The 24,796-nt window shown below is 39.3% G+C and overlaps 1 protein-coding gene across 1 annotated transcript; it reads right to left on the reverse strand.

Moving 5' to 3' along the window:
* Positions 1 to 16,835: 16,835 nt before the first annotated feature.
* On the reverse strand, positions 16,836 to 23,622 carry LOC143299819 (protein rolling stone-like). The gene is made up of 3 exons (XM_076613282.1): positions 23,487 to 23,622; positions 18,454 to 18,549; positions 16,836 to 17,855 (listed from the first exon to the last, which is right to left on the reverse strand). Exons 2-3 carry the CDS (start codon positions 18,538 to 18,540, stop codon positions 17,028 to 17,030), a joined length of 915 nt encoding a protein of 304 aa, XP_076469397.1. The 5' UTR covers positions 18,541 to 18,549; positions 23,487 to 23,622; the 3' UTR covers positions 16,836 to 17,027.
* Positions 23,623 to 24,796: the final 1,174 nt, after the last annotated feature.

Here is a 24,796-nt window from a genome sequence, read left to right on the forward strand (position 1 = left end):
GATATTTTCTCCCCCTCCACTAGACCTTGAGTGGTGGTCTGGACGCTGGTCATTCGGATGAGACCATAAACCGAGGTCCCATGTGCAGCATGCACTTAGCGCACGTAAAAGAACCCACGACAACAAAAGGGTTGTTCCTGGCAAAATTCTATAGAAAAATCCACTTCGATAGGAAAAACAAATAAAACTGCATGCAGAAAAAAATACAAAAAAATGGGTGGCGCTGTACTATAGCGACGCGCTCTCCCTGGGGAGAGCAGCCCGAATTTCACACAGAGAAAGCTGTTGTGATAAAAAGAAATACAAATACAACCCTGAAAAAGGCAAGCATAATCAATGTATCCTCCAATTTGCTTCACAATGTTGCAATGACACTTGGATTAACAGAGCCTGACAATAATTCTGTTTGATTCAGACGATGACGGAATTGGATTTGGAACTGGTAATGCTCAGGACATGTCAGGACAACTGTATCATGGAAGATGTTTCTGTTGGACGAGGCTGATTTCGTTTTCTGTTTCTTTTCTATCTTGACAACTTGGTGCAACCCCCCCCCCCACCCACCCACCACCCAAAAAAAACCCCTATTCTTTCTGTTGGCGAAACTAAAGGGTTCTTTTTTGTTTTGACAACTTGGTGCAAAGCATAACAAAAGAAACAAGAATCCAAAAATAGATTTTTTTTTTAATTTAATTTTATATTTATTTATTTTTTGGTACTGTGCCATATGAACTATCAATGTTGTTGTTTTGTTTTTTGTTGTTGTTTTTGTTTATTTAGGTTGTTGGAGGATGTGTGCCGCTGGCATATGTTGTCATGTCTTACTTGCTGAAATACCACATTTAAATATGCGCAACAAACACTGACTCTGTATTCAATTATTCTTCAACTTATGACACGATTCAACCAGAAGGAGCATGTGTTCACCATTGGATAATATGTGTGCATGTCTTTGCACAGCGTTCGTCAAGGGTACATGTTTACGCTGGAAAGTGTATATATATATACTGTGATATAGTGCAATACTGTTGTAATGTGTGTGTGTGTGTGTGTGTGTGTGTGTGTGTGTGTGTGTCTGTGTGTAAACCACAAAAAAGAAAAAAAAATTAGGTGAGGCAAATAATTCTAGAGATGCTTTTTTAAATCTTTTATATCTTTCTGCATCAGTGTGTGTGACAGTTTTTATTTCTATATTTTTATTTATTTATTTAATTTATTTTTTTGTACGCTTATAGTTGACTTCATCAAGTTTTTGCGCCTTATACATATTATTATTAGTATTAGTAGTTCTTTTTTTATGTATTTATCTATTATTTATGAACTCTTTTTTTTTTCTCAAGGCCTGACTAAGCGCGTTGGGTTACACTGCTGGTCAGACATCTGCTTGGCAGATGTGGTGTAGCGTATATGGATTTGTCTGAACGCAGTGACGCCTCCTTGAGCAACTGAAACTGAAACTCACAGGAGAAGTATTCCAATGTGCCCACTACCCACTGTACCCACTACTCAATGTACCCACTACCTAGCGTGCCCATGGACCAATGCAAGTACATGCTCTTTGATATTACTATCAACCTCACCTTAGTGGAATAAATCACAGTAACATACCCAGCTTTCGCGAGTCTCGGCACTGCACTGGTTATGGCGTCACTCCACCTGATGTTCTCTTATTGTCAAGAGCTAATGTGTGTGTGTGTGTGTGTGTGTGTGTGTGTGTGTGTGTGTGTGTGTGCATGTTTGGTGCATGTATATGAATACCAAACACAGTTCACTGTTAAATTCTCTCATTTTGGATACTTGTGTTTGTACCGTAAGGTTCCCTCCCTTGTATAAAGTATGACTGTAGGTTATTCTTATTTATTCTTGCTGCTTTTAGTCCAGCCGACCGCACAGGGCCATATCAGGGCTGTTGAACCATACAAATGCTCAACCGCGTCAACACAAAACACACAGTTCATGACACAGTATCCCAACCATTTAGCTCCTTATGGCAAATAAGACTAGGCCATGCTGAGGACGCCAGGCATTCCGCTTAATTTATCATCCCCAGATTACAAAAAAATCGTAAAAAAGTATTAAAAAAAAAAAATAAAAATAAAAAACAACTATATTCTTCAAAGCAAAAAAAAAAAAAAAAAAAAAAAACACATAAAAAAGGCCATATAGGCAAATAACACTGCAGAATGGGCAGCTGGTGCCCATCCCAATGATTACATCTCACTACCTAATCGCCAAAGCAAAACAGCACAGATGGTACATCATAGACTGTGGAAAAGAGAAAAAAAAGTGTCAAGGCTTGCTTGAAAAAAAGAAAGGGGAATGGACTGGGAAGGCAGAAAAAAGGCAGAAACAAAGAGTGACAGAAAAGAGGAAATTTCTAGCACAGAATATTTCCAGAAGGCAGGGATGCTATTTATACTGAAAGACTCTTGGCATCCCCACGGGAGGGGATGAATGTATGTGCATGTATGTGCACATACACAAATACAACATGTGTGTCTATGAGTGTGCACTCACAGGTGTCTGTGATTTAACATAAAATTGACCAAAAGGATATTCTGGCTACAGTGAATTCACATATCCAGACATTCTATATAAAAAATTTTTAAAAACCAACAACAAAAAACATACAACAAAAATCACTCCTTCAGTGGTGTTTAATTCATTCAGATTAATTCAAGTCAAAATAACTATATACCCAAAATGAAGAGAAAAAAAAGCAACAATAAAACTGATATTCCAGACTCAGTCAGTGCCAAAAACATGAACAAAATGTATAATGCTCAGATCAAACCACCCTCGGTTGTCGATTATAAAATCATATATTGGTCCACTTAGTGAGTGGAATGAAATAAGCAGTACCCAACTTAAATCAAACGGGTTATCAATAAAACAACAAAAAGAATCTCACCATCATGATCCAGTGTTTGCTATTCCTACACCAACATCTCTTGCATCTTGCTAACAACAAAATAAATTCTAATCCACATTAAGGTGATTTAAAACACGTGCATTACCCTATTCACTTTCATAGACAGCAATAATAAAACATCAATTACGAGTACTTAAAAGACCACATTCATAAATTCTTTTGTACTCTGCAAAACAAACCATATAAAACATCAATTACGAGTACTTAAAAGACCACATTCATAAATTCTTTTGTACTCTGCAAAACAAACCATCATGTCCATTGTGTTTACAGTCTCACAAAATGAGACAATTTGATCTGAAGAAGATCACAGTTACATACTGGGCACAGACAAGATATATTATGTCCGCTTCATCTTCAGAAACAAAAGGAATGTTAGCAAAATTAATGTACAACACCTCATATTGACACTTTATCAAAACACACTCAAAAACAACTACAACATTTCGTCTGAAAAAAAAAACATCTTGGAGTTCAATATCATTTCTCTAAAAAAAAATTTTTTTTAAAGTGAGAACAATAATTTGTATATTCAACAATATTCATATAAGACTGCATCAACAACAACAGAAACAATAAAAAAAAGAAAAAAAAGAATGATAATTGTGCACTTCGGATAATTGAAAATAAAATCTGTGTATCATTTTTTTTTTTTAATGTGTTTCACCACACAAGCACAAAAAATAAAATCTTTTTGCCCCACAAGCATGAAAATAACTTCTGTTTACCAAATGATTTTTTTTAAATGTGTTCTTTTTTTTTTTTTTTTCTTTTTTTTAAGCAAACTCCCACGTCAGTGTGAAAATTAGAAAATAACTTTTTACCAGATAGGTTTCTTTTTACTCATAAAATAACATCCTTCTACCACAAAAAAAACTGAAATTGTTTTACCACACATGCACACACACACACACACACACACACACACACACACACACACACACACAGGAACTTGTTTTGCCGCATCCAATAATAACTCTTTTTTTATTACACAAAAATAAAACCCATTTTACCACACAAAAGAAATTATATTCTTTTTACCTACAAAAAATGGTTTCTTTTTTCAAATTTTGCGGTGAGAGTTATGGGCGAGGAGGTCAATAAGGGATATAAGACAAGGGTTCCAATGGTGAAGGATGGGGCCGAAACATTTTATTACTGCATTGCACCATATCGGTGCAACCCTACCACCTGCCAGGCTTTAACAACCCTGTGTGTGTCAAGTGTGTGTACGACCGTGTGTGTGTGTGTGTGTGGCCATATTATATGCATAGACACAAACACACATACTCACACAACCACACACACACACACATACACACACACAAATAAATAAATATATATATATATATATATATATATATATATATATATATATATATATATATATATAGTTGAGATTCTTGTTATTCTTGTGAAGAATAACTAAACATCAACCATCTCTCAGCTGTGACATTTTCATATAGCACTGTATCAATGTAAAGGTATCACAATGAAATGTTGCTGAGAATTTAACCCTGCTGCTGGATGGCTGGGTGATAGGCAACAGTACAGCCAGTTACCTTTATAAACCAGAATGCAAAGAAACCTGAAAAAGAAAATTAGGCACAAGTGGCAATGCAGTCAACTTCATTTACATAAACCTACCGACTATGTATATAAACAGGTATACCGACTATGTATATAAACAGGTATACATATACAACAGTGTCACAACATGCACCTCAGGTGCAAAAAAGAATAAAACTTAATTAAAAAAAAAAAGAAAAAGAATTATCAACTAATCAAGTTCACAAAAAAATTCACAAAATCAAAGAAAAAAAAAACCAACAAAACCACCAACAACAAAAAACATGCCACTGAATGGGCCAGCTAGGCACCAGACGAACAAACTCAAAGAAAAGGAAAAAAAGCTTGAAACGAAGAGTGGTTAGAAAAGAGGAAATATCCAGCACAGAATTCCCAAGTGGGGATACTACATATGTAACTCACTCAGCCCTCACCAGAGCATTGCTAGGGCATTGATTTAAAAAAAAAAAAAAAAAAAAATTCAGTATGGTTTTCAATGCTCCTGCATATGAAAACAAGAGAGGCAAGGCCTTCAAGACTCACTTGTGACAAATTAAGTCCCCTAGCATTAATTACAGAGTAATTTCCCTTTTTTTACTATCTGCACCAAAACATTTGCAAAATAAATAAAACTTCCATGCTTAGCAAAACAAGTTCCTGTTTGAACAAAAAATGATAATAATGACTGCTCTTGTTGTTGTGTCAGAATAAGAGGGCAAAGTGCCAAGTTTAGAGAATACAAAAAATATAAATATAACAGTAAATGCAGTTTCCATATAATTAGGCTTCTTTTTTTTATTTTTTTGTGCCCATCCCAGAGGTGCAATATTGTTTTAAATAAGATGACTGGAAAGAACAGAATTTTTCCTATTTTTATGCCTAATTTGGTGTCAACTGACAAAGTATTTGCAGAGAAAATGTCAATGTTAAAGTTTACCACGGACACACAGATACACGGACACACACACACACACACACACAGACAACCGAACACCGGGTTAAAACATAGACTCACTTTGTTTACACAAGTGAGTCAAAAAAAACACAAGCAAAAGGAACTAACTTCAACAGTATATCTGGCTTTGTCAGCATGCATCTAGCAATTGAAAAGAAAAAACAATCAATTTCAAGTTTATTTCCTATTGAGGGTTGGATGGGTTAAAACTGAAAAAGCGCCTCGCATCCCCCTTGTGGAGAGTGTCTAGGTTTTCATGTGTTTATTTCTACTACAAAAATAGAAAAACAGCTACATGTTGTTATTCACTCTGATTGGTTCAAATGTTATTCACTCTGATTGGTTCAAATGTTATTCACTCTGATTGGTTAAAATGTGGTTATTCACTCTGATTGGTTCAAATGTTGTTATTCACTCTGAATGATTCAAATGTTGTTATTCACTCTGATTAGTTCAAATGTTATTCACTCTGATTGGTTCAAATGTTATTCACTCTGATTAGTTCAAATGTGGTTATTCACTCTGATTGGTTCAACTGATTGGTTCAAATGTTGTTATTCACTCTGAATGGTTCTAAAGTCTAGACTTGTGGAGACAACAGCACAGTTGTTCTCTGAAAACATCTGGGCATGAAGACAGAGAGAGAAAAACATTGAAAGAGAGCAACTTGGTTTGGCACAGAAGGGATGATAACCAGCATTCCTTTCCCTTTCGAACAATATACACTTAATCTCTCCGTTCGTACTGATCTGTTATAACACAGATCAATCAACATGCGACACATATCCTAACATTATCATGCACAAGACGATTGAAAGAAATGCATGTCAAGTGTCTTTCTGTATCATTCACAGGAATGTGTATATTTATGTATATACACTATTGTATGAAATGTAACATGTGAGGAGCAATGAATGAGTGTTAACCCCCACACCCCATTCCCCCCCAAAAAAAAAAAACAAAAAAACCCCCAAAAAACATTAATGGAATTATCTAGGTGGATGGACTGAGGTACCACGCCAACCATCACAAAATAGAAAAGCCACATTCCAAAATGAAATGTGGGTACATAATATAAGGCACAGTATTAACCCCCTGTCTGCTGCTTAAGAGTATACTTGTAAGTGAAGGGCTGTGGTCTCAATGAGGTTAGAGAACTTACAGGTCAGGATATCAGTCTCCATACTCGAGTTGGACTCTTCTTCTTTTTGGACTGCATTACGTTTGTTCACCTATATCAACTACACTGTTGAAAAGTACACAAAACGTAATAACTGCACTTCAAACTCCCATGAAACTGATCTGATTTCACCGAGGTTCTGCAGTCTGGGGGTTAAGTAAAACTTGAAGAAAGGACAAGACAAATGATGACAGATATAGTTGACGGAAGTGACAGTGTAGCTGGAACAGTAAGAACACTTATGATGGATGCCAGAGCACAGTACTGGAACAGTGTAAAACCACCATTCTTGCGCAAAGAAAAGTCATCCTGGAATGTATCAGAAACACAAAATTTGGGCCAACTTACAAGAAAAAAAAATACATTAACAGCTTTCAGTCAATGTTGACAGTCATTTGTGTGTGTGTGTGTGTGTGTGTGTGTGTGTGTGTGTGTGTGTGTGTGTCCCCTTCCCAGTTTAGTTTCTTTCATGACCTGAGAGAGAGAGAAGCGGGGAGAAGATGAGGAACTCGCAGAGAAGTTCACCTTCACAAAAATCTGACACAAAACTGTTTGGACTTAATTTTCTAATTAACTATCCAAAGTATTTGCTCATCTTCCAGGTACACTCAGAGATATCAACCAGTCCACAAACATGAACTTTTTTGAGAGACAGCCAGCCATCAGTGAATGTCCCCCACACTCTCTCCATTGTTCTGGTGGTGGTCAGCACTGTCTGATCTGGTGATAAAAACATGAAGCCTGCACAATATTCTGTGCTTTTGATCACTTGGGAATATATATGATAGTCAGTCGTGTCCGACTATGACCATCAGAACAGCAGAGGAGGCAACTGCTGTTCCAACTATTTGGGCTAGAATTTGATTATAGTGGAGAGTGTCTTGCCCAAGTACATCCTCACTCTCTCGGCCAAGAGGGTTTTAGGACAGTCGGTGTTGGGATGGTTCCCAAAGGCCAACTAGCCCACAAGGCTGCAGCACTAAGAGCCAGTGCAATTTTGCCTCCTAGTTTGAGAGTCATAGTCCTTCACAAAAGACTAAGCTGTAAATGGTTTGCCACTGACTGGAGAAACCATTGATAATACAGCTCTCACTTTGCTGTTGGCCCTAATGTAAACTTATGTCAATCTGTGATAAAAGCCGAAGTGTTGGGCCTTCGGTTGGGAATAAGATAGCCCAAACTGACCAAGACTGAGTACGAGTTCTTCAGTCTGCGACACTGCGTGTTCAAGTAAAGACCCTATTTCTCTTCACTCTGCCACACTGCGTGTTCACGTAAAGACCCTATTTCTCTTCACTCTGCCACACTGCGTGTTCAAGTAAAGACCCTATTTCTCTTCACTCTGCCACACTGCGTGTTCAAGTAAAGACCCTATTTCTCTTCACTCTGCCACACTGCGTGTTCAAGTAAAGACCCTATTTCTCTTCACTCTGCCACACTGCATGTTCAAGTAAAGACCCTATTTCTCTTCACTCTGCCAGACTGCGTGTTCAAGTAAAGACCCTATTTCTCTTCAGTCTGCCACACTGCGTGTTCAAGTAAAGACCCTATTTCTCTTCAGTCTGCCACACTGCGTGTTCAAGTAAAGACCCTATTTCTCTTCACTCTGCCACACTGCGTGTTCAAGTAAAGACCCTATTTCTCTTCACTCTCCCACACTGCATGTTCAAGTAAAGACCCTATTTCTTTCTTCTCACCAACTTCTTTGGGTTTTGTTTTTTTCTGTCATATGTTGTGAACAGTGAATCTGACAATGACCATGCTTGTATCTGTTGTTATGCCTTTGAAAATAATCATCGTCACAGCTGCTCAAACATACATACATTTGACATCAATAACTATCATGTGCAAAGGGATAATATTCATTTCAACACTGTGGAATTTGTGTAAAGTTCACCAGCTGTTAGACTAAACCAAACAAATGATAATTTATCACATGCATGAACATGATATAAGCTGTTAAATTGTTGCTCCGCTGTTTATATGTGCAAGGATAAGATGTTTTCCAAATAAAAATTTGTTTCAATCAAAGACCCTGTCAATAACTTAATGAAAAAATTATCCCAGAGGACAGAAAAGAATACTAGGTGCAAAAGGACAATGTACTCTGAAATAACCATCACAGTGAATCTGAGATTGATTTAAAAAACAAAAAAAAAAAAAACAAACAAAAAAAAAACCCAACCAGAATATTTACAGAATATAACAGTCAGTTCAGATAAAGACAACAATGATAACACTGATGCCTTAAGATCACTACACTTGTGATCAAATCTAACAGCAAGAAGGTTCAAGAGATTCAGGCAACTTCCTTTTCATTAACATTCATTTCAGCCACATCAGTTCAATGATTTGTCCATAAACAGCATTTCAGTGAAACACGCTACTTTTCCATCTGAGAATTCAAACAGTGGATATATATATATATATATATAAACCAACACAACATTCAGCAACCATTTATCAAACAGAATCAGTGCAATTCTTTATAGTATCAGTAAGTCCAAACTTTTCTTGAAAATAATTTTCATCTGTGTGTCAATGACAGTTAGACATGTAGACTGCTGGACTGACCAGATCATGTTTATTTCTCCCAGACAAACCTTTCAGATGAGAAAGCCGAAATCTTTCTTCTTGTGTCATTACCACCTCGGAGATATTTTTTTCCTCTGAGATATGAATCAGAAGGATATTTTGAACTGTCATTAATACTCTTCCTTCAACTATACCGAGTTCAGATTTTGATTGAATGCTTCAAGACATAAATATAAATGATCTTTGGTGTCATTTAGAAAGATATACTTATGAATCCTCTCTTTCTATCTCTGGGAATACCACCTGCCTTTTCTAAAGATAATATTTATTAGGCACAAAATGTACAGACCAGTCAAATACACACACATACACATGCACACACACTTATAGAGCCAAATCTACATCTATTTTCTACAAATCTACACTTATATTTCTACAAATCTAATTTTCTGATTGCATTATGACAGATTCATTAGGCGTTTGATGTAAATATTGTTAAATCAATGCCTATCACAGAGCGATAGACCCAACATTCAGACTAAAAGAGACAGGGAGAGAGAGACAGACAGACTGACTGACTGAGGATCCAGTTGAATCAAGCCTCTCTCTATGACTTAAGATCAATACTGTTCAAATATAGTCTCATAATTGCTCAAGCTTCTCAATACCTCTTCAAGTTCTGACTCATTTGCAACATATTTTACAACAGCTACAAATCTCAGCTGTAAGTGATTTCATGGAAAACCACAAGTTCCACAACTGTCTAAATCATGACACTGGAATTACTGCGATGCTGCATAGTTGACACACAAGACTTTTTGCATAGCTTATACCGTTGACTGTTTTGTTTTTTTTTGACTGTTTTTTGTCCCAGTGAACACTCAAAAAGTTGTTTAAGAACTAGAAGTATCAGGCCCGACATGTGAGGAGACTGCCACAAAGACCACTGGAAACAGCAAGAGTTGGAGGACATCAGTGTGCACCGGAGCTCCAGGAATGAAGACGACAAATCAGATAAGTCACTCAGCGTTTTGTAAACACATCCCTGATTCTGACAGTCCTAATTCAACAGTTCACACTTATGTCAGTATAAGAACAAACAAGAGAGGCAAGGCCTTCAAGACTCACTTGTGATACACTTTAAAAAAAAAAAAATCTAATCGTTAAAATGTGTTCTGTATTTGTTATTATAAAGCTTCGCGTTAAAAAAATTTTTTTTTTAAAAGTCCAAACCAGATTCGAATTAAGTCCCCTAGCATTAATTACAGAATTTCCCTTTTTTTACTATCTGCACCAAAACGTTTGCAAAATAAATAAAACTTCCATGCTTAGCAAAACAAGTTCCTGTTTGAACAAAAAATGATAATAATGACTGCTCTTGTTGTTGTGTCAGAATATCAGATCAAAGTGCCAAGTTTAGATAATAAAAAAATTATAAATATAACAGTAAATGCAGTTTGCATAGAATTTGGCTTCTTTTTTATTTTTTGGTGCCAATCCCAGAGGTGCAATATTGTTTTAAACAAGATGACTGGAAAGAACTGAATTTTTCCTATTTTTATGCCTAATTTGGTGTCAACTGACAAAGTATTTGCAGAGAAAATGTCAATGTTAAAGTTTACCACAGACACACGGACACGGACACACACACAGACAACCAAACACCGGGTTAAAACATAGACTCACTTTGTTTACACAAGTGAGTCAAAAATGACTGTTGAGTCTATGAACTAACAATAATGGATAAATGTAAAAACAACCCCCCCCCCAAAAAAAAACAAAACCAACTGGGTTGTGAAATAATATTCTGATAAGAAGTGTCTACGTTTGTGACCACCCGTCCTTCTTCAGGGCCGTGACTGGTGGAAATGACAGTAGAGGTAAAGGCTGACTAACACTCATGAACTCTCTTTGGTCTTGTCTTCACCTACACTGCTGTTTTCACCAACCACAGGCCCTGAAGAACTCATGGTCTGTAATGTCAACACATCTCATCAAAGTGATTATTATTACACAACCTACTGTAAATCAAAGCTAGTCTTAATTCACAACCCACAGTTGTTGTTTTCTTACAGACTATCTCCATTTGTCAGTTCACACTGGTCTGTGTACTGCATACCTATCCCTGACCCTAACTGTCCCCATTCTTCTTCTTCTTCTGCGTTCACTTGTATGCACACGAGTGGGCTTTTACGTGTATGACCGTTTTTACCCCCGCCGTGTAGGCAGCCATACTCCATTTTCGGGGGTGTGCATGCTGGGTATGTTCTTGTTTCCATAACCCACCGAACGCTGACATGGATTACACGATCTTTAACGTGCGTATTTGATCTTCTGCTTGCATATACACACGAAGGGGGTTCAGGCACTAGCAGGTCTGCACATATGTTGACCTGGGAGATCGTAAAAATCTCCACCCTTCACCCACCAGGCGCCATCACCGTGATTCAAACCTGGGACCCTCAGATTGACAGTCCAATGCTTTAACCACTCGGCTATTGCGCCTGTCACTGTCCCCATTCAATGGTTCACGCCATCTCTTTGCACACACTATAGGGATATCATTACTATCAATCATGCTAGTAATACACACTGATAAAAAAAAAATTAAAAAAGAAGAAAATAATCCTAAACTGTTTGACACACCAACTAGCAATGGCCAAAACAAAAACAAACAAAAAAAGTTTTTAACAACATATTTCTCACTCCAAGAGAATACCACAACTGACTGGTTAAAAGCAAACTGTATCAATGGTTAAGAGCAGTGTTCTGTCCATCTACCGTCCATCAGCAGAGTACCATTACGACCACAAATAAAAAATACTGCAGATTGACGCTCCCAGGCCGGGAGCTTGTGGCATTTATATAACTTTAAAATAAAATTAAAAAAGTTATTCACATAAAAACATACATGTATCAAGTACACCATACACAAATGAGTGTGAACACACACACACACACACACCTGTACATGCACACACACACACACGACCAGCGTAAGTTCAAGAAGCATATAATATGGAAAAGGTGTGTTTTGAGAGACTTAAAACTGAACTGGGGAATCCACAAAACAGACCTAGAACAGTTTGCTCCATACTATGGCCCAAGATAAGAGAAAGAGTGCTGACATGATTTTCAACTTCTTCAAAGAACTGTCAACACTCTGAAATCAGCATCCAGCTGTAAAGGTCTAAGAGTACAGATCGAAATTAAGCCACAAACGGATGTGGGTGTGGCATGGTTTGCATCACAAAACACATGGTAGCTACTAAACAGTACACAGGACAGCTGACCTTTCGTGTCATCCCAAATAGTATCCGAAAATATTAGCACAATCCCTGTCTCACACACACTGCAAAAAAGAAATCCACCCCACCCAAAAAAACAACAAAAACAACCCAAGCAAACACCCCACCCAAAAAAAACAAAAACAAGCCCAAGCAAACAAAGAAAAAACAAATACATTACCATTATTTTTCTAATGATCTTTTACATGGTGAACAATAGTTCAGTTAAGGCAAATTGCTGGTTAAATATAAAATATCATCATCAGAGTCTCTCCTTCATTTCTAATAAGATCATACCTTCATTGCTGTTGATGGTTCACACAACTAACAAAATAATTTTGACTTCCTCAAGTCCTATCACAAATTTCAGCAGTATCAATAATCAAAGTATGCTCAAAATCAACCTGAAAAATATGAGAAATGGTATCTCCACTTGTTTGCCACTCTGACAGTAACAAAATATGTATATAAAAAAAAAACACACCAAAAAAACAATAACACAATGAACAAAATTAATCTTAGTATTTTCATCATCTCTTTGCCCAGCAAACAATCTCTTGCACTGTTTCAATGAAGGTTAGATATTGTGTGCACTTATCCTCCTCTCTAGGGCATAAATCAGATGGGTACAGTTAACAGATCACTTGTGTTTTGTCCTAAAGTAAGTGTAGTCTAATGCTCAGCAGGCTACCATAACCACAGTTCTACATACAGCACATGCCGTGAAGCGGATCACAATTTTACTACTGTGATGGTGTCCAGTCACTGACCTGTTGATGTAATTCATATGGCACAAAGGAAATTTTCTATCTAAAATCACGTTTAAATAACATACTTACCGTGACCCAACTAGTGCAGACTCCGGCAGGGGTCTGACATTCCTGTCCTGTGCAAACTACTATCCGCCTATGCGGAGAAAACGAAAGCAACTACGGCCGATAACCTCCCGGAAGTAGGTAACCTCCCCTTTGTCCCGCTAGCTAGCGCCCTCTTTTTCCGGCAGGGCACAACACAGATTCAAATTTGAAATGAAAGCTGTTTGGCGTCCAGCCAGTCAGTCTTCACGTAACGTTGCTTTCGAATACACGCTCAGTGTCAAAAAATGAAATTATGGTGCTTAGAGCCTCGCTGACCACTAAGGCCATCTCAAGGCTATCGCCACGTTAATAACTACTACAAGGGTAAAAAACAAACAATTAAAACGAATCACCACTTCAAACTTTCCACTCAAAGTTTAAAAAAAAAAAAACTTCCATAGTTTAAAACCTTCAAATCTGATTAAAAATGTTCACTTCTTTCAAGAAGTCCATCAGCGTCCACGGAGGGACGCTCAGTGTCACACACAGTCAACTGCCTAACATTCTACTGCACTGACTACTTTACTTCTTTCTTTACTTCTTCTTCTCTTAATATTGTAATAAAACAATAGAAAAAAACCCAACAACCCTTAATTGTGACTGGCCTCTATTATGTCCTTGGTCTGTGCGAGGACCTTTCTCTCTTTTCACTCTTTTTTTATCCTGTCTAATTCAGTAATTCAGTCAGTCTTTTGTAACCCCTTTATAATATACCACTTGGTTCATGATTATAAAGGTGGCGTCGCCGACAGGATACTGATCCAGTGACGGGATTGATCCAAAGAAATATTCTTTTAAAATCTTTTGATTCTTAAATCCTTTTATCAAAATTTAAAATGAACACCCCTTACCAATCAGTTGTTTACGTAAGTAAAAGATTTTTTCTTTCATTTTCCCATGCTGACATATGTACGATAGTTGCCTGGATGTATGTCCTGAAGGTAAATGAGGATTCTCCAATTTCCCACACCATCATACGCACAGGCACTGCAAAAGATTTGTTCCTTTTCACAAATGACATAGAAAATGCACATTACAGATTCCTTTAAAGCAGGATGTTCAGCAGGATATGAAAACATCAATATCCAGGCTACACCTTCCCTAACAATGGAGTACGGCTGCCTAAAAGACAAGATAAAAGCAGGTGATGATTAAGAAGACAGCCACAAATACAAGACATGGGAGCATTGGACTTCTTAACTTTAACTGACCTTTTAACAAGGCACAAAAGAAGCACTTTTTTGTAATCTTCTCTTGTAAATTCATGAGTTTCATTGCAGCATATAGATTTTTTTTTTTTTTAATGTGTTCATTTGCTTATAACATACGATAAGAAAAAATATTTACAAAGCTTCTCACACATTTTTAAAAAAAAATTTCACCAGTATTTCTGTCACCAATCCTTTCACTATTCAATTCATGTCTTTCACTCTCAGATCCAATCATTTCAAAGACAAGCATCAACTGTAATGCCCGATACAATATGAAAAATGTTATCTTGAGAGGAAAAAAACAAGAGCATGTCTGGTGCTGTTGACAATCACAGAGTGCAAGGCCAAGTCTTCAGTTTCATGCAAAAGCCAGTATTTTTTTTACACAGTATAAAACGTTGCGTTGCGTTGCGTTGTGTGTGTGTGTGTGTGTGTGTGTGTCTGTGTCTGTGTGTGTGTGTGTCTGTGTCGTGTGTCTGTGTCTGTCTGTGTGTGTCTGTGTGTGTCTGTGTGTGTGTGTCTGTCTGTCTGTGTCTGTCTGTGTCTGTGTGTGTCTGTGTCTGTGTGTGTTTTAAGAAACTTTACAAACCTTCACTTCTCTTCCTTCATCCTCACCTCTAGGCGTCATCACAAAATTATACCATACCTTTTCAATTATCTGCGGTAAGCAATATAAAAAAAATTAATAATAAAAATGATAATACTAATACCACACCTGTCCAGATGTACCATTGTAATAATAATAATAATAATAATAATACTTATACTAAAATCATTCCTGTCCCATTACCTGTGATAATAATTTTTTAAACATGATTAAATAAAAGCACACCTGTTTGGTTGAGTAAAATCATACATGTTTGATTACAAAAAAAAAAAAAAATTAGGGTAATAATACAATAATAATAATAATAATAATAACAACAATAATAATAACAACAATAAAGTATTGATGTATTGTTGAACCTTTTGCAGACAGGACACACACGGTCTGACCACCATCAGTATAATTCGCAGTTTCAGTTTCAGTTTCAGTAGCTCAAGGAGGCGTCACTGCGTTCGGACCAAACCATATACGCTACACCACATCTGCCAAGCAGATGCCTGACCAGCAGCGTAACCCAACATGCTTAGTCAGGCCTTGAGAAAAAAAAAGAAAAAAAAAAGGTGAATAAATAATAGATAAGCTTACATAAATAAATAAATAAATATTAATTATAATATAGAAAAAGGTAGTAGTAATAATAATAATAATAAAATAATAATAATAATAATAAATAAATAAATAAATAAGACAACAATGATGATAAATAAGCAAATAAATGTAAAACATGAAGACACACATTCACAGCGCAGTGGCATTATATATCTTCACATGCATTAACACAACTGGCAGTAAAACAATGACATGAGGAAAATATGATCCCAAATTATGTCCATGGGTGGTTGTTTTTTTTTCTGTTTTCTTTTTGTTGTTGTTGTTGCTGCTGTTGTTTATCTTCTTTTTTGGGGGGAGGTGGGGGTGGGGGAGGGGTAGGGGAGGGGGGGGGGGAGCAAGAAATGTCTCAAAACATCTGTGATTGTTAGACACCAACATGAACAGTCCATAGCATGATTCAAATTTACATGCATTCTTTTTTTCTTTCTTTCTTTTTTTTTTTTTTTTTTTTTTTTACATAACATACACTTCTTCCAAATATCAGCACTTTGCATTGCCTGTTTATAAGTTCTGAACATCAATGATCTATCTCTGTGCACATTACAGCATTAACCATACAAATGAAGTGAGTCAGCCAGTCTGTACCTTCTTTGACAGATAATGAAAAAAATGTAAACAGTAAAGAAACATGCAACCTAGAAGTATACAACCCCAAACAGTAGAGGAGAAAATGATTGAAGACTGAGATAAAACAAGAACACATAAAATAAATAAATAAAAGAGGGAAAAGAAACAAGAAGAACCATTGAAACAAAAGGATTCAAAGGGAATCAGCCAACAGGTCATTCTACACAACTGTACTGAAGGAACTGAACGTTCCTTTCAAGACAGGGGGAGGGGAGGGAAGAAGGGGGAGGGAGGGAAGAAGGGGGAGGGGAGGGAAGAAGGGGCAGGTACTTCCCCACCCCCTTCCCCCCCCCCCCTCCCTCCCCAAAGCCTGACTAAGCGCGTTGGGTTACGCTGCCGGTCTGGCATCTGCTTGGCAGATGTGGTGTAGCGTATATGGATTTGTCCGAACGCAGTGACGCCTCCTTGAGCTACTGAAACTGAAACTGAAACTCTTTCTGAGATTTGTTGAAGGCCAGCCTCCTTGAGCTACTGAAACTGAAACTGAAACTCTTTCTGAGATTTGTTGAAGGCCAATCATAAATCGGAAGGAGAGGCGGAAGAAGAGGATTGGGATCCACCTTCCTATGCTGAGCCCAAGACACAGTGGATTTGAATTCACTGCCCCAGTAGCTGTGAAAGGCAGTGGGACCTTAAACCTATCATCTCTTTCTAATCAAAGACCATCATTGCCAACACACCCTCGCCGATAAACGGCAATTTTCAGTTTGTGCACCAGGAAAAAGAACAGATGCAGAAGAGGGATGAAGACAAAGCCGACCATGAAGACATAGCCCACGGTGGGCCCTGGTTTGTTCCAGTCCAGGATGGGGTACATCACTCGTTTATGATCCCCTGCCCAGTAGATGACACTGAAAGCCAGGTAGACTACGCCGTACACGAAAGGATACACAACATGCAACAAGCGGTACGGGGAAGCAGATACCAGATGCTCCACAATGATGATGATGGAATTCAGGAGATGCTCCTGCAAGTTCTCCAGATTAATGTGAGGATAGTCCTTCATGCTGGGGAAGAGGAAGACAAAGAACACAAACGTGACCATCACTGCCGCCGAAGAGACGGCGCTGAACAGAACCCAGACAGCACACAAGTACCACGGTGGACGGTACTCTGGCTCTTCCACCACTGCTTCATCGGGAGCTTCCGAACTGGGAATCGCCTCGTACCCTGCTGGGCTCACCCCGCCGTTCAGCTCAGTGAACATGCGTGCGTGTATGGTGGTGCTGGGCCGGTGGCACAGATACCTACTGCAACGGATGACGTTCCAGCTTTCATAGATCGTCAAGGCGTGGTGAACGCTGGCAGCCAGGAAATGGGCAATGAGGTAGATGTTGAGCAGAATGTAGGTCCAGATGGTCAGGTAGGCTCCCCAGGCCTGTTCGGCGTCGCCGTGCTCCACAGAGATGTAGACCAGCCAGCACACCCCGTAGCTCATCAGCAGGAAGCGGTACATCAGGTACACTGCCACAGGCATGCGCCACTGCAGGCACAGGAAACAGGACAGCAATGAAACCATGACGTCTGAGTTGTGTTTCGTCATCATCATCCTCATATTTACATTGCTCTCAATTCAAAATAAAACAATATTGTTGTCTTGAACTCTGTGTGTGTGTGTGTGTGTGTGTGTGTGTGTGTGTGTGTGTGAGTGACTGAGTGAGTGAGTGAGTGAGAGTGTGTGTGTGTGTGTGTGTGTGTGTGTGTGTGTGTGTGTGTGTGTCTCTTTTCTGATCAACTGCAGTACTGAATGTTTACATGTATGTTTTCAAACTTTAATGACAGAGATGTATATGCTTTGCATTAAGTAAATTATAAAAACACATTGTTTAAACCATGAGTTTAAAAAAAAAAAAGTTTCATGTAATACTGTAAACAGTTTGGAACAAAGGAAACAGAAAATTGTATTCCATTCTTGTGATGGCAAGCAAAAAATAATTTCTTTAGAAATCTTTTATCCCTAGACAACTCAGGCACAGCATGATCTATTACACAATGTTCACACACATGTGTGCACACTTAGATGATAGTGTAATAAAATCAAGTTCTTCTTCTTTCTGTTTTAATCTGCATCTAAACCATACCTGGGAATAGCAAAATCTTTCAGCTTTGACACCACTGAATCCAAACATCCGGAGACGGAATTCATTGCGTAAACTTGGACAAGCCATGTTGATTATCTGCAAACAAATCCACTGGTACTGATATCAAATTGGTGATTGTGAACAATAAATGATTTTTTTTTTTTTTTTTACATTAATATAACCAGATTTTAAGTTATGGTAATGTGACAATACTTTTTTCTATAGTAAAGCACAAATCTTCACACACACACACACACACACACACACAGAGAAAAACAAATCATTCTTATCAACTTCAATATTTTTTTCATTTAAAAAAAATATATATATTTCTTTTAATTGCACTTTTACAAGCCATTGTGGAACAGCGGTTGGTGTCACTAAACTGCCAATTTGAAGGCCATGGGTTCAAACCCATTAGAAAAACAAATACTGTTAGATTTTCTGCCAAGTGTGGCTCCTTCCAACAGCTGAATATATGTTAATTGTGTCCGACTGACTGTCAGAACAGCACAAGAGGCAACTGCTGTCCCAACTATCTGAGCTAGCATCTGATTATAGTGGAGGTGTCTTGCCCAAGTTAATCCCCACTCTCTCGGCCGAGAGGGTTTTAAGAACAGTCAGCATTGGAATGGTTCCTCAGGTTCCAAAGGCCAACTAGCCCCCAAGGCTGCAACACAAAGAGCCAGTACAACCAGCCGCCGTGACGAAGTGGTTAGTGTCGCGGACTGATGGGTGGGAGGACGTGGGCTCGAATCCCAGCGGAGGTGGGTTTTTCGGCCCGTAGCCAGCTCCTACCCAGAATTGAGTGTGCTGTGGGCTTAAATGGGGAGACTGGGACCACAAAGTCGAGAGTCATCCACTTCAAGGATGCGTCTTTGGGTGTGTTGCTCTAATTACCTGACCAACACTGCATGTGTCTGTATCTCTCAGGCCTGGTTAACACCGGGATATCATTATGACAGGAAGCGTAGAGTAAAGCCTTGTCAAGCAGTCCCAAACCCAAATGGACCTCCATAGCAACATCGTTATCGTCATAGTCATCCTCCTCCTCCTTCATCATCAATATAAACAAAACAGTCTGTCAAAGTCTGTGGCCTTTCATGCCCTGCTCTCATGGTGACCTCAGTTTCGATACCCCTCCACTTCTGTGCTTGGGGTGAGTCCTGTCAATGTCTTCAGTGTCGGCAGATTCATGGGGGGCTGTTGTTTGTGGGACGTGGTGGCGGTCTCCACTCTGGGAGGGACGCTCACTGAGTCTGGCTCTGCGACTGAACCATCATTGTCGTTAGTAGAGGGCTTAGTAGATGGTGTCCTAAGTACGTTGAATCAGAACAGGCACCACTGAACACCACCAAAGTGACTCAGCAGCAGTGCAGGGTCTCATCTGGTGTGTGGCCTCCTTGCGACCTAACATTGATGGTTCCCTGCGGACTGCCGACGCTGGAACTGTGACAGACGAACCCGGGTGTGGCCGTGTACGGGGGAATCTAAATGAGCGGCGTGGGAGTAATGCCACTGAAATGGCGCAGATGATGGGACAGCAAAAAAAAAAAAAAAGAAAAAAAAGCCAGTGCAATCTTGCCTCCTATTTTGAGTCATAGTCCTTCAAAACAGACTAAGCTGTGCTTTGGGTTACAATGGAGAGCCTGGGGTCATTGAGTCAAGTATCACACAGTTCATGGACACATCTAAATGCTGCTCTGTCACTTCCAAATTTTTCTCTTTTGAAGTTAAGCAATGGTTCAACCCAAAAACTTTGCTCAAATCTTAAAGACATTAAAGAGGTTACTTTGCTCAGTGTTGGCAATGACCAGGAAAGTACTGTTGGTGTGCACAGCATCTCATGACATGCATACAGGAGAACAGACTCACAGAGCACAACCACATCAAGTAAAACACTCCACTAATTTATGCAGGACATGCATGTACATGAGTAGAGTGTACCATCTTTAATTTGCATAATTAATGCCTTGACAGCAAATGTTGAATTTCATGCTTCAGGCTTTACTGGGTCATCAATGACTAAATCAGCACACACACACACACACACACACACACACACACACACACAGAGAGAGAGAGAGAGAGAGAGAGAGAGAGAGAGAGAGAGAGAGAGAGAGAGAGAGAAACAAATACACACAGACACAGACACACTTATATAGTTATAATATTTAACATGTAAAAATATGTTACATGAAAATACTCCAAGAAAGAAATCTGTGGCTTAAGAATATTAAGGGCTCGAAAACAATCATCAAACATAAAAACAATCACGCCAATGCTAATATGCATGTATACAACAAAACCACCACAACCTTTGAGAACAAAACAGTCCACAAGGTTTGTTGTGGGTTTTTTTTCCTGGCAGAGGTCACACAGAAGTAATAAACAGCAAATGATGATACTTTGTGATTTCTTTTTTTGTATACCCCAGAATTTGGATCACTTTCTTCTTCATTTCCATGATAATGGGGGTGATGAAGATGCTGATATGGAGGTCTTCTTCTTCTTCTTCTGCATTCACTCGTATGCACACAAGTGGGCTTTTACGTGTATGACAGTTTTTACCCCGCCATGTAGGCAGCCATACTCCGTTTTCGGGGGTGTGCATGCTGGGTATGTTTTTGTTTCCATAACCCACCGAACGCTGACATGGATTACAGGATCTTTAACGTGCGTATTTGATCTTCTGCTTGCATATACACACGAAGGGGGTTCAGGCACTAGCAGGTCTGCACATATGTTTACGATATGGAGGTCCATTTAGGGATGATTCAACAAGGCTGTACTCACACAATATATCCCATCATCAACCAGGCTGTGAGACACAGGCACCTGCGGTGTTGGTCAGGAAATTTGAGTAACACTCCCAAAGACATATCCATGAAGTGGATGAACCTCGACTGTGCTGACCTAATCTTCCCATTTCAGCCCACAGAAACCTACGCCCTTGGTAGGAGCCGATCACAGGCAGAAAAATCCTACCTTTAATGGGGACTGAACCTGCTTCCTCCCAGTTGTCAGTCTGTAACGCTAACCAGCAGTGGTTGGTGTAACTGATGATAGTTTGTGGTGCTTTAGTTGTCTCTACCTATCCATCTATCTATGCCTGTGGTCCTGTCTTTGAGATAGGCTGTCAGTGAAAGCTCTCCAGGCTGTTGCACCAGCTGTCCCCAGGTATGGCCCATCCTCCTGATGTCAGTCTCCAGATCTTGGTGCCAGCTGTTCTTTGGATGGCCTCTTTTTCTTTTCCCCTGAGGGTTCCAGGAGAGGGCTTGTCTTGTGATACTGGATGCTGGTTTTCTCAGGGTGTGGCCAATCCACCTCCAGCGTCTTTGGAGGATGTCTTCTTCCACAGGCTGTTGGCTGGCTTGCTGCCAGAAGTCTTGGCTACTGATGGTATTTGGCCAGCTAATTTGTAGTATTGTTCTCAGACAGGAGTTGATGAATGTCTGGATTTTCTTCATGGTTGTGGTGGTGGTTCTCCAGGTCTCAGCTCCATACAGTAGTACTGGCTTCACGGGGGTGTTAAAAATCCTGATCTTGGTGTTGAAGGTCAGATTTGTGGAGCTCCATATGTTTTTCTGCTGTCGGAAAGCTACTCTTGTCTTGCCATCCTCACTTTCACATCAGTATCTGTACCACCCTGCTTGCTGACAATGCTGACGAGGTACGTGAAGCTCTCTATATCCTCCAGTGCTTCACCGTTTGAGGGTGATGGGGGCTGTGTTGACTGTGTTTGCCCTGAGAACTTTGCTCTTTCCTCTGTGTAAATTCAGAGCTTTAGTTGTATTGGAGTAAAAAAAACTAAAAAAAAACTGGGGTAGCAGCACACCCCTAAAGAAACTGTATGATACAGATTACAGACTGACAACAAGTGGTGACGACTGAAGCCTGACCAACCTTAGAAATAGATGAATTATACCACTCAAAGTAACACAGAATCTGAGAATGGTCAGGGATGCAATTTCCATCAATAAGACAAGACACATCATGTTTTGAAACATATATTGTTTGAGAATATACTACAGAAGGGGGATATAAGGCATTGTTGAGAGGATACATGTTTACTTTCAGATAAATGAATGATTCACCCAATAAGTGATCACACACACACACACACACACACTTCAGTCTTAAACTGAAGATGTATGGTCACCCTGACCCTTACATGTCCTACATTGTGTGGTGCAGGTAAACTTGAAAGAAATTATACAGGAGAAATGAAATGAAAAAGAAAAGTAGATAATAATAATTAAACCACTGTTACTCTTTAAGACATTAGCAAATACTAGGGTATCTAAAAACCAAAATGATTAAATCATGTTTACTCATTTTCAGATCTCCATTCAAACCAGTCTGAATGTTGATTGCATACATGACAGAACATGAAACAGAAACCTGTCACACATTCCTCCCTTATTCTTCCAAACTGCAATACTGATGTTAGCATTCTCAATGGTACAAAGGTCGAAGGCAGAGGCTGGTGGGAATCCCAGCCAATGACACACTGACTTTCCTTTCTTCTTCTTCTTTTTGTTGAATGTGATTGCATATGTGTTTTCACTTAACTAACACCCGGAACTAAAATTAAGTTTATGAAGTAATACAGGCTTCTTTTAGACATTATGTCCTCCTGTCGAGACAGACAGGCTGCTTTTAGACATGATGTCCTCCTGTCGAGACAGACAGGCTATTTTAGAACATGAGTCCAAAGTAACTGACCTGTGAAAAACATAGCACACACTGGGTATGGAGCCAACAATGCAACTTTCGTTCGAATGTTTTAGTGTTTCGGTGCGAGTTCATTCGAAGCGTGAAAACCCAGTGCGTTTTCCCCAATCGTTCTCCCATGCATTCGAGAATTCGTGAGCACAAAAGTATCAAAACATATCCAAGTTTTTCAAAAAAAATGCTTGTTAAACGCATTTTTTTTTCGCACACGCCCCACTTTCGAGTCGCTGAACTCCGACTACAGTATGTGACAAAGTAAATGGATTTCACTTACATTCATACAGTTACATTCATACCTGCTTGAGGAACTATGTGAGCTGACGGGTCTGCTATATCATATGACAAAGCAGATTTTTTGTTGAAGTCGTTCACCAACACTGTCTGCTGCTGTTTGGTCCGTCCCGCTTTCTGTTGAAATGTGCATGTCAACACAATAACACTCAGGAGCATGTGACGAGCTCCTCGGAAGGTCGAGGAATCGGAAGTTACGGACAATTCCAAATTTGGGTATTCTCGGAAAGTGTCGAAGCAGACGACCACGGCGACTAAAAAAAACGTCGGTTGAAATGTGTCCTGAACTACAAGGTGCTTTTCGTGAGATCGAGAAATAAGCCACATTCATACATTTATCGCTGGGTGCCATTCATAGGTGCACATATTGAAGCTAATTACCGAACGAAACTCAAATTATACCAACCAACACGTACGTCTGGGAGGACGAAAATGTTTGTGGAATCATGAAGGTAATTGGCAGTCCGGAAGTGGACTTTGACCACCATCAGGTCCTGTGCTTACGGTCATGTGTTATCTTGTGACTGCATCAGTGCATGTGTACTCAGAGCACTTTGTTGTAAATTGTAACCGTTTTGACAAAGCTCGCTGTGATTTGATCCTGTTGGCACAGTAACACTGAACCGTGACTTTCTCAGTGGTGTGTGTGTGTGTGTTCACTGGCTATTTCATTTAATGTCTGTCCACATAAAGTGATACTTATTAGACATGGAAATAAAGGCAAAGGGAGGAGGTCTGTCTGTCTGTCTGTACGTGTGTGTGTGTGTGTGTGCGCGCGCGCGCGCCGGTGCATGTGTTCGTTCTTTTGTTTAGCGTCTTTTCACTAGCAGTGATAAAATATTAGACGTGTGTGTGTGTGTGTGTGTGTGTGTGTGTGTGTGTGTGTGAAATACAGTGTCTGTCACTGCCGTCAGTGGACTCGAGTTCTTGGTTCAGTTCGAATCCATATAGATGCGCCGGCGCCCAAACTGATGAGACTGGAGGCAGCCAACAAAAACTGACATCAGTACCAAATGATTTGCCTCCACTCATCATTGACTGCAAAGTCAGGGGGTCTTGTTCAGTTCAAGGCTAAATGATTCAAGAGCATTAAGTACTGATTTGGAATCAACTGACAAAGAATGATATTTCAAAGAAAACTATTTATCTGATGGCTCATCAGGTAGTTCTCTTGTACAACAGTATGCAGTAATCTCAGCTGTAAATATGAAAGATTTTTCAACTTTTAAAAGCAAGACTGAATTGAAAACGCCGTTCGCGCGCGCGTCGTGTGTGCCAGTTATATGTGTGTGTGTGTGTGTGTGTGTGTGTGTGT

Source organism: Babylonia areolata, chromosome 25 (assembly GCF_041734735.1).
Source record: "Babylonia areolata isolate BAREFJ2019XMU chromosome 25, ASM4173473v1, whole genome shotgun sequence".
Classification (NCBI taxonomy): Eukaryota; Metazoa; Mollusca; class Gastropoda; order Neogastropoda; family Buccinidae; genus Babylonia; species Babylonia areolata.